Source organism: Psammomys obesus, unplaced genomic scaffold (genome assembly GCF_907164565.1).
Source record: "Psammomys obesus unplaced genomic scaffold, mPsaObe1.curated_primary_1811, whole genome shotgun sequence".
NCBI classification, from domain to species: domain Eukaryota; kingdom Metazoa; phylum Chordata; class Mammalia; order Rodentia; family Muridae; genus Psammomys; species Psammomys obesus.
Genome location: NW_026596100.1, coordinates 417,296 through 429,276, shown reverse-complemented (window position 1 = coordinate 429,276; position 11,981 = coordinate 417,296). Strand labels below are relative to the sequence as shown.

At 37.4% G+C, this 11,981-nt stretch overlaps 1 protein-coding gene across 1 annotated transcript in view; it reads right to left on the bottom strand.

The window, feature by feature from the left end:
• Nucleotides 1–252: 252 nt before the first annotated feature.
• Vapa (VAMP associated protein A) overlaps nt 253–11,981 on the bottom strand; it is a 30,583-nt gene continuing 18,854 nt past the window's right edge. The window contains exons 5-7 of the mRNA XM_055628375.1: nt 8,298–8,420; nt 2,811–2,984; nt 253–1,013 (exon numbers count right to left, since the gene is read on the bottom strand). Of these exons, the coding sequence (XP_055484350.1) occupies nt 855–1,013; nt 2,811–2,984; nt 8,298–8,420 (456 nt within the window). The 3' untranslated portion in view covers nt 253–854. The remainder of the gene's footprint in view (nt 1,014–2,810; nt 2,985–8,297; nt 8,421–11,981) is intronic.

Below are 11,981 nucleotides of genomic sequence, written 5' to 3'. Positions count from 1 at the left end.
TTCACCAGGTGGTGGTGAAGCATACCTTTAATCCCAGCACTCAGGCTGCCAGGCCAAGGCAGATCGTAGATGCCGAGTGGGGCCAGCCTGATCTACACAGTGATTTTCAGTACAGCCAGGACTACAAAAAACAACTCTATCTTTAAAAAAAAAATCAATGAAGCCCAATTTCTGCAGAGTGAATGTCCTGGCTCGCCTCTACCCCAACCCTATTCCAGCCCAGCACAAATGACATGACAGACACAAACAAGCTATCGAGCAAGAATCTGTTAACAGTTTTATTTTTTATGTTAAATACCATGGGACAGGATTGTAAGGATGAAAAACTCAGTCAACAAACTGCCTCACAAGGGATAAGAAAAATTCTGCCATGATATTAGCAAAGGTAAAGGAGAAAATTTACACAGTAAGAGGCACCAGTTCCCCACAGAAAACCTCTTGGCATTTCCTGAATGAGTGGGATTAGCAATCTAAATAAATCATATTTCAAGAGGTAACAGCAACAGAGAAAATTTAAAGGGATTATTAAAATAACATTTACAAGACTGAACAATTCTTGAACTCTTATTAAACCACAAAGAAAGAACAATTCTTTATTTATGAATTTCATAAAGGACTGAATGTGCAACTGACATCTGCTAGTGATGATCTGATAATATACAATTTGTCCAGTAGCCGAACAGTTTGTTTTATTGTGTTTTCTAACCGTAAGAGATCATTAAAGGCAAAGCCTATATGACGCTGTACACACAAAAAAATGGTCACCCCGGGCCATACTACCAATGAAATGGTAGGTAAACAAATCTTTTTCTGGTCGAGAGAAAAAAAAGAAATAGCACTCTGCATGCTTCACTCTACAAGATGAATTTCCCTAGAAAGAATCCAATGAAAATGGCTGCGATTACAACCAGAAGAGAAGGAAGAGGGCTGGTGACATTATCTCTGAAGGATGCAGCTGAGGTGGATCCCGGTTTGTCCGAATGTGCTACCTTTCTGAGCCTTAAGCCTTCGTCCTGGGGGAAAACATACAAAAGAAAGATTTAGAAACAGTAACACACGGCTGAGTCCCAGAGCTAAAAGTCCACTGTATGTGTATAGCTAGGAACAGGAGCAAGAATGAACTGCCATCTACTTTGGAAACCTGTAGAATTACGAAAAATTCTAAAACTGGGTTAAAGTGATAGTTGACGAATTCTATAAAATGACAAAACGATCAAAACAGGTGCACTCATATGATGTAAACTATACCTCAATAACACTGACTTTTAAAACTAAACGGAGAGAGGTATTCCTAACAAAACAACACGTAAGCTTACTCCCGATATGCGCTATGGTATTTTAAACTGGCTACAGCCATCAGCCAAAGAATACCAATAGCACACCTAAATTCAGAAGGGTTACTGACTCAATACAACTTGAAAACCCACAGGCAGGCACAGAAGGACTTATTGAGGGAGATAATACATTACAGGATTTAGAGAAAGGAAGTATACTTTAAAAACAAAGTATCATTGCCATACAGTTTTGATATGCTCAAATCAAAATCAAGAAGGGGTGTGTGAAAGGTCACCATGCAACACACACGCAATTTAGGGTGCAGGGACCCTCTTAGAAGCTCTCACCCAGACTGGAGATTGCTTCTTGTGTTAAAGAGCCTTATCTGCTCCATGCAGAAGAATGAGCTGGCCTTTTCTTATGAAATAGTTTCCCATAGCACTAAGCTTAGCATTCTGACAGCCCTGTTTTTAGGGGATGTGGCTTCGCCCTGGCTTCTCCTAAGAAAGCAATAGTTTCTCAAAGCAGGTGGTTATGGCACCAAGTGTCATGTGGTCCTGGGAAAATTATAGATACCTGTCAACTATGTGGCTGGTTTTTACTGGGTGCTGTTATACAACCTGAGAAGAGTAGAGGATTTTCACTTGATATAAATTATGTTATATCTTCACAACATTCCTCAACCACTTAACACAGCAACTCCCTCTTCACTGTGGCTTAATTTACTGTTTTTGACATTAGGGCAGTATGAAAAGTGATACACATCATTACAACTGTACTCTGAATTCTGATCTTTTTCCAGGCTAGTGACATGTGCTATGATCCTCTTGAGATGTACAGAGAAGGAAAAGCACACTACTGCTCCTAGCCAGGCACATGACCACAAGGGATAAACTGTGCTAATGTGTTGTGTGGTTAAGCTAAACTAGGATGTTTGAAAAGTGTTGTGTATTGGGTATATTTTCACACCTGGGATATCTTCACTTTCCAAAGGGTTTATCAAAAATGTAACGCTACTGCCAGGCATGGTGGTGAACTCCCATATCCTAGCACTCAGAAGGCAACGACAGGCGGAACTTTTAAGTTCGAGGCCACCCTGGTCTACAGAATGAGTCCCAGGACAGTCAGGGCTACACAGAGAGACCCTCTCAGGGAAAAAAAAAAAACAAAAACAAAAAAAATTGATGACAATAACAATGTTATCAAAAGTAAAAAAATATTTGAAAACTGCAATATGGACCATTTATAATAATTGATTTATAATTGTTTATATAATAATTGTACAATTTTATTTTCATTAGGTTTTCAGAAACTTCCATTTTTTTTTTAATCTTATACCAATTAGCTCCAGGTAATAAGCATAATCAAATGAACTAAAAATAATAATAATAATAATAATAATAATAATAATAATAATAATAATAATAATAATTACCAACAAGATTAAATAGAAACATACAAAGACTGCTAAAAGATATTAACACATTCTTTATACCTTTATTCCAACTGATTCATTTTCAACCAAGAAAACTTACTCTCAGGTGTCGGTTTTCTTCTGATAGCTTCATCATTTCCCCCTGAAGTCTCTTGCACTCTTCCATCAGTTTTCTTGTCTCTGTATCATTGAGTGAAACACTGTGTGGTTTTGGCAGGGGTCCATCTTGTTTGGATGCATTCAGTGGAACAGCTTTGCTAGGTTCCATATCATTCTGTATTTCAAAGATATTGAAATTTGTTAACAAAAAAAAAACATTGATGGATCTTTAATTTTTAAAAAAATCTAAATTCTTTATCTTTCTTTTCAAAAAATGTCATTGAAAAAATGGCAAGTGTTGACTAATTACTAATATTTTATTAAAGTACCAAATATGATCATCTATAGCAATTTTCAATGGGGTACGTCATCAAATACCAGCAGTTAATCAAAATAAGCAGCCTACTTCCCCTACTCCAGCACCCTTGGCACTCACCTTAACATAGCACTTAAAAGGTATCATAATAATTTATCTTTTACATTCTTTCTTCCAGAATTTCAAAAGAAAGAATCATTTTTCTTTATTATTTAACCCTAAACACACACTTTGGCCAAGCAATAATAGTCAGTCAAGGAAAATATGATGAATGAAAAGCTTCATGTAATTTTCAATGGTCTGATTCTGCAATCAAATACGGTTTTAAGAATTGGAAGGTACAGAACAGCCTCATAATCATTCCAATAAATTGACAACCACCTAAGAACATACATATGGTTAAAAAAAAAAATCCAATGTCTATTAATGGAATAACGTAACTAAACGATCCAAATATTTAAAGGGAAACAGCCTGTGGTCTTAACCACAGATGATTCTTCAAGTTGTAAGATTGTGCAAGTAGTGTGATTCACTGTGGAACTGTGTATTAAGTGGTAACTTAATACAACATTCAAAACTGTAAGGCCCAAAACCATAAGCAGTTGGACACCTATGGCAACACTCTCACTTCTAAGCCATAGTTTAAAGTGTTTCAGTGTCCTTAATTCCAACATCATTTATGCTACACATAACAGCAGCATCAATATAAAGTCATCTTTTTCATGTTATATTTTTAATTGTTAAAAGGTTTCAGAAGGTTTGGGAAGTTAAGTCAGTAACAGAATATTTGATACCAAGCAGAAGACCCTGGGTTTACTACTGACAACCAGAGAAAGAGACAGACAGACAGACAGACAGACAGAAGGGAAAGGTAAGCTTTCATGCTAATGAAGATATTTACCAAATTAATTTTTCTGACATTCCACAGTAGTCATTTATACCAAGATTAGATTCTCTATATAACCACACTGGCTGCCAATTAGGCTGCAATGGTTCCTACTGTTAACTAGACAGACTTGGAATCACTTAGGATTATGAACAAAAGTGTTGGCATGTCTGGAAACTCTCTGGATTCGGTTAAGGAGACAATCCATTCTGAATGCGAGTAGCTTCTGAAGAGAATATAAAGAGAGTGAGCGCCGGCACACACTGCTTCCTGCCTGCAGAGGCAGCCTGACCACCAGCTGCCAGCCTCACGATACCATTACCAGGCTGGCCTGTGCCCTCAAACTGTGAGCCAAATCACCTCTTCCTCCTGAAGCTGTCAATGCCAGTAATGGCACAAGGTGTTCTAATGCAGAATACTAGGTTTGACCTGCCACTTTTCAAGTTTCACAGCTGAGAAAGGTGCTTATCAATTTGTTTGAGTTTCTCTTGCTGATACTCCTTTTTATCAAAAACCTCCCCAATGTCCAACCAATCCTAGCTCTAATATAAAAAAAAAACCTATACTTCATATATTTTAACAATATTTTCTAATTTTTTCCTTAACAAAAATTAAATTAACTTCAAAGTGATTTTTTTCAAATCCTGTCCTGCACAATCCTTTTTTTTTTTTTTTTTTTTTTTTTAAGGATTCAGACTTCTTTATTGATTCAACAAGAAACAGCAAAGGAAATGTTAACTATCACTCCGGGCTCCACAGACGTCATCCAGACACAAAAACTACCTTTCTGAAAAAATAAAACAAACAGCAGCAGCAAAAATCAACTAACCTTTAGCCATTTTTTTTTTTTTGTTTGTTTGTTTGTTTGATTCTTTTTTGTTGTTTTGTTTGGGGAACAGGGTTTCTCTTTGTAGCCGTGGCTGTCCTGGACTTTTTGTGCAGACCAGGATGAGCTTAAACTCACAGTGATCCAACTGCCCCTACCTCCCTGAATGATGGGAATAAAGGTGTGCACCACCATTGACGGGCTGCAGTCCACCTTCTGATTTTAAAAAAGAAAGACATGTTGTTTCCCTATGTTCATGTGCACAGACTCCTATGCTAATTTTCAGTACTGGAGCAAAACTTGAGATAAAAAGATCATTCTGTTAGCCTAAGGTTGATTACAAAATTATATGAAGCTAATAAATAATTTTAATGACTTTTAAAATAAAGTTTCAATTCCACCCCAAAAAATATATATGCTGGGTGTGGTGTACCCTGAATTCAAGGCCAACCTGGTCTACATAATAAGTTATCAGTACAGCCAGGACAAACACTGTAACCATCCTTACTATATTATTAACCAAACAAACTACAGTTTATAGTAGCCTCCTGTATCTTTTTAAACCTTTTTTTTATTCATTCCCCACCCCTACAAAGTTTCTCTTGTAGTCCTGGCTGTCCTCACATGGATCTTGAACTCATACCTGCCTCTGCCTCTTTGAGTGCTGGGATCAAAGGCTTGCGCCACCATGCCCAACTTTGTTTCTGCTATCTTTTCATATTTATTTTATACAATGTGTAAGCCCTTGGTTCAACCCCCCCAGTACTACAAAATAAAAAAGCTAGCATTCATGTAACTGTACAGATGCACATCCTGCTTTAGACTCTTTTAACTATTTAACACAACACAATGTTTCATTAAATATTCCATTCTGTGACTATCAAAATCATTCAACATTCCACTTTTGTTAGGAGTCTGATGGGCAACTTCCTATTGTTTAGAATTTATAGCATATTCACAGTACATAGCAGATGCAAAAAAAAAAAACCTAAATTATGCATCTTTTAATATCTAAACGTATATAACCTGGAGTAGCTGGGGATCAAAAGGGAAAGCTGAGTCTTCTGCGGGTACACTAACCAGGTGACTAGGTAAGTACTTACTAATGGGACCTTCCTCAGTGAGGTTGGCTGCAGGAAGCCAGCTTGCTCTTTATTTAAAATTACTTCAGATTGATCCAGAAAAAGGAAACTGTTCTTAGGACCAGGAAATGGGCAAATAAAAAGATTCCAACATGCCATGACTCTTACCAACAAGAGTAAAACCATGCTAACACCTCAAGTTAAAATATGCTAAAAGTCAAGGCAAGATGTCATGACAACAGACCAGTATGTTATACATTTTCCGCTATTTTATATCCTTTTCCCTATCCTGCAGCAATCCCATAAGGACTTCACATTCAGTAACTTTGTAGGAGGCAATTAGAAAGGAAAGGTGAAACCCATGACAGAGCAGGCATCTGCAATGACGCTCTAGGAGAGGAGCTAAAGAACAGTCTTCTCACTCCCTTGAGCAAAGGTGTCAACACAGAAGGGTAGTGTACAGCAAAGGTCACAGCTATGGCTGTGCTGTCACATTAAAATCTGGGAATTGAAAATATCTGAAAAACAAGGCTCCCTACATTTTTTTTTCCTTTCTCCTCTAAGAGCAAATGTATGGCTTCTCTAGGCCCTTGGTCACAAAAAGTAAGTAATTCCAAATTACAAAGGCAAACAGTTAAGATATTTAAATAAGGTTTGTTCGTTTGTGACAAGCCTCATATGTAGCCCGCTAGCCTGGAACTAGCTTTCTGGCCAGAGTTAGCCCTGAAATCACAGAGCTCTGCTTGCCTCTGCCTCCAAGTGCTAGGATTAAAGGTGTGCACCACTACACCAATAAATCCGGCTAATAAAAGGCATTTTTAAAGGCTTATTAGGTGCAACAGATAGTGCAGTAGTAAAGAACACTGGTTGCTCTTCAGAAGACCTGGGTTTGATTCCCAGACCTACATGGTGGCTCATATTCATCTGTAACTCTGGTTCCATGGGCTCCAATGCCCTCTTTTGACCTCTACTGGCATAAGCCACATGTGGTGCACATACATAAATATAAGCAAAACAACCACATATAAAATGAAAATTTAAAAAAAAATAAAGCATTGTTAATATGCAATACTCTTCTAAACCAAATCGAAGTATAAGAACCTACAGCATTTAACTATTAATCTTAATAGCATTTCTAGTAATAAATTCTAAAAAGAATTATACAGAATTCATTCCACCAACAAATCCAGTTAACCTAACCTTATTAGCATTCAAGCACATAAATGCACAGAGTTCAACTATGACCTCATTTTTGGTCACAATTTTTTTTTCTTTTTGAACCCTGGGTATTGCAAGTAAACAAAGGACAGTTAAAAAGGTTATTATTCTTGTATTTGACAACAAAATAATTTTATTTTTCTTTCCTACAAGCACAAATGCTTTTTGAAAAGCAGTGTTTGCTAGCTCCTACCTTTACTACTTACTAAGTATCTGTTATGATAATTCAAACAAAAATCATATTCAATTCTATTTTTCAAAGAACACATACAGATTATTTATTTCTCCAAATCAAGAATAAAATACAATTTTCATGCAGCCTGCATCAGTTCCTGCCTTCAGGTTACTGCCCCAGAAGGAGGAAAGACAGCATGGTGGAAACACTGGACCTACGAAAAATCACAACACAGCAAGGCAAGCTACAAATCTTCTCACTCTGTATAGAATGTCAAAAGGCTATTTGGATGTTGCACTCCTTCCAGCTTTGTGGACTGCAACATACTTCTTGTTCCTGGACTGGTTCTACTTCATGTATGGAGTTTTCTAGAGCAGGCATCCCATAGCTTTGACACCTCCAACGTCTTGGGAGTCTCCAGTGCAATCCAGACTATACTTTCACAACTCTGTGCAATGGCCTCTCTGGGCTTCCATACAGGGACAATTCTCAAATTCAATTTTCAGCATGTGCTCCCCAAATCTAATTCACAGGAAAAATTACACCAACTTAAATACTGTCTACACTTACTTATGCCCAGCTCAATACTGTGACTCTATTCAGAATTGTCTGTGCTTCTCGGTTCTACTGTCATTTTAAATAGTTTAAAATTTTAATTCTGGGGCTGGTGGAGCTTAATTAATTAGCACAGGGCTAGCGTGCAGACAGCCCTGGGCTCTACCCCCTTTGTAGAACCACGGACAGTGGCCAACACCTGTAATCTCAGCATTTATAAGTTGAAGCAGAAGCATAAAAAGCTCAAGGACATCCTTGGGCTACACAGTGAGTTGAGAGGCCAATCTAAGCAACATGAGACCCTGTCTCCAAAACAGCATTTTTTAAATTCTAACTGTTTATTAATATGCTCAATTACGTATATGCTTGGTATCTACATTAACTTACTAACACTAGTAGACTCCTACTTCTGTTAGCTCCTATGACAAACCTGCTTCACTTGTTTTAGTTCCCTGGGATCGTTCTTCATGTGGTAACTGGCAGGTGTTGCGACTGTACTGCTGACACTGCTCATTGAAGTGGCAGCTGTAGCAATCCCTGACGAAGCTTTACCCTGAGGTAGCATGGGAAAAATATTCTCAGATTCACAACAACTGATTTCTCCTGTATGATATTGGAAACAACTAACAGAAATAGCTTTAGCCCATAAAATACTGACATCTTATTCTATAAAAATAACTAATGCATCAGAAACAGAACAGAAAAACAAAACATTTCTGAGCTAGCTTTTCATAAATATTTCTACACAAAATTAAATATATCCTATTTGCATATCTTCATTTATAAAAATGTACATACTTAAATTTATGCTAAGTTCATACTGTCCTAAAGAATATTTACTTCTACCTTTAATCCTGTGACTTTAAAAAAAAAAAACTAATACTTGTCATTACCTGAAAAATATTCAATTTCATGTTCTCTTAGCCTTTACACTTTACATGAATTTTTGTTCCCATTAAGCACCACCCCCAACAAATACACACAAGGTCAATAAAAAAACTCAAAGATTCATATAACATTATGGTTATCCTACTACAATTCCAGTTCTCTACTTACCTTTTAAACTCTCTTAATATAGTTAAAAAATAGTAACTCAAAAAGTTTGGCACAAAATAATATTTAACAGGCATCCCCTAGTCTGTTTCAACACAAAGCACGTATACTGAAATACAAAATGCCATTATAAAAATGCTCCTGAACTCCTGCCCTATTCAGTCCCATTGCTGTCATTAAAGCAAATTAGCTTTTGCAAAAAATACCTCTCAGATGTTATGTCTAGAAAATGTCAAGCAGAGTTAAGGCTTTCAATATTTTAAAAATCTAAATTCATACTGAATAAGTTATAAAATATCGTAAAGCCTCATTTCATCGTTAAAAATACCACCAGTAACTGAGTCAGAAACAGTGTGGGGCATGCCTTTAATGCAAGCAGTTGAAAGGAGGATCTCAGTGAGTTCAAGGCCAGTCTGGTCTACATAGTGAGCTCCAGGACAGCGAGGACTCCAGAAGAGAAGCTGCCTCAACAAAACAAACGACAGGATAAAAGCCACCAGTTAAGTAGACACTAAGTATTCCATAAGATAAAGCAGACAATAACTAAGAAGGGCTAAATTTTATAGGGCGTCATTTTAGAGACGAGTCACCAATTTGCATCATGTACCTGAAAGGCTCTCCAATGAACAGTTCTCCTGAAGACACTGAAGGTCCTTAGTAAAGAAAATGTGGCTAGGCAAACACCAGCTGTTACCTAGCACTAGAGCAAATGACACAGATGACTATACTCAACAATGGTACTATCTTTTTTCTGCTGTCCAGAAAAAAAATAATAATGTCTCCTTTTAAACTAAATTTAAATAATAGGGTTTACCATAATTATAACACAAATATTTTAGAGCCCCCCCAAAAAAATCCATACACTAATGGTAGTTCAAATACATTAGAACTGCTATTTTAAAAATAACTTCCTAAAAACCAAAACAAGAATTAAAACACTATACTTCTAAAGCAAACTGTTTGCTTGCTACCTTATGACATGATCTCTAAACCTGAATCATTTCCTTACAGTGTCAAATTCTAAAATTCTAAGTAATCAACAAAATAACATGTTTCCCTACCCCTGCTTCCAGAACATGAGAACTACCCAAACAAATAGCATATCTAAAAAGATCAAGACTCCTCATCAAGTGTGGTGTGCTTAAATGCTTGATTGCTCTTTTGCGGAACACTTCCAACTGTCGTCCAGTTCCCACTTCTTGAGTAGCTGGGAATGCAGGCCAGTGAGCCTTCACCCAAGTTTAGGTGGTGCTGTGATCTAAGTCAAGGCACGGGTACACTCAACCTGCCACCTACCCCACCATGTCTCATCTTCTATGTGAATCTTGAAATGGGAATTCTAAACGTTCAAAAATACCCGCCAACTATCGTAAGGGCTCACTCCTGAACTACACTGTGTATTCAAAATGACAAGAGAGGACAACTGTCACAAGTTTGAGTGGGTTTTGGACAATCCTGGGACAGAGTAAGACCCTGTTTTCCAAAACAACAGATCAAAAATTTAACAGCAAGGTTAAGGACCATGATAGTTAGAAACTATTTCTATGCTTATGTCAAAACAGTACTTCAGGAAGTCTTTCTAAGGATCTGCTACACACTGTCTTAAAAATCACTGCCATGACTAGTGCCCTCTCTGTCATCCTGAAATGCCTTCTCCGAAAGGACCCAGAGTTTTGTCTGGTTTGGTCTGATAAGAAAAGGCCTAACTACTCTGTAGAACAAGCTGAGCTGATACTCATAGCAATCTTCCTGCTTCCACTTCCGAAGTACTAAGATTATAGACATGAGCGGCCAATGCCACCCTTCCAAAGTTTAAGAAATGATTTAAGCCTAAGCCTAGAAAAGTACTAGCCAGGTTAAAAGTTCCTAACAGGCTGGAGAAACGGCTCAGAGGTTAAGAATATTGATTGTTCTTCAAGCTGCCCCACCATCCCATGGCAGCTCACAACCACAAGTTCCAGGGGCTGAACACCCTCATCTAGACTCTGTGGGTACCAAAGTACACATGTAGTACACAGGCAAACATGAAGGCAAAACATGCATACACAAAATAAAAATAAAGTTGTTGTTTTTTTAAAGAAAGTTCCAAAGACAGGATTGAAAGACTCATCTCTGGTCAAAATACTGAGAACATATGGTTGTCAGATGACAAAATCATAAACAAGACAAACACTCAATCCCCTCCACAGATTCAGGAAAAAAAAAGATAAGGGAGCAGAAAAAATATAAATGCTCAAAGAATAGGAACACAGTGGAGCTCTGATTTCCCAGCAGGTCACAAGCATGGCACTCTTCAATTTATAGCAGCTTTGACTACCTACACAAAGAACTCCATAAAACTGAGCATGCCAAAACACTGCCACATAAGGATACAAAGCTCACAGAGCCCCATGCCATTTCAAGAATTCATGCTTGGCTAATTGTTAATGGGGAAAGGAGAAGTATTTGTCTTCATTGTCATTAGTAAGGTGAACAAGAGCCCTGTAAACAAAATTGCACCATCCTCCAGTAACAACCTTAAATTAATGAAAAAGACATGAAAGTAGGAAAAGGGAAGGAAACTTGAGTGGGCAGAAAAACAGGGTAACAAGAGATGAACATGATCAAAATATGTATGTATATGAAAATATAACAATGAATTCTATTTATATGTAACTAGTATATATAATAATAAAACACTAAAAACTAAAGGTCACAAATGATTCCTTGGGTCAAAGTGCTAAGAACTAAATTGAAAAGCCTCCTAACCAACCAATCTAAGAATAATAATGTAGTAATTAAGCCAGGGGATGGTGGCACAAGCCTAAAATCCCAGTACTCAGGAGGCAGAAGCAGATGCATCTCTGTTCCAGCCACCCTGGTCTACAGAGTGAGTTCCAGAACAAAGCAGAAACCCTGCTTTAAAAGCATGTAGGTAGGTCCACAGATTATTAGATAGAGAAATAGGGAGATAGAAAAAGTATAAGACAGATGATATAGTAACAATATGACGGAGCACACATGCTTATCTGAACGTGTGTGTGTGTGTGTGTGTGTGTGTGTGTGTGTGTGTGTGTGTGTG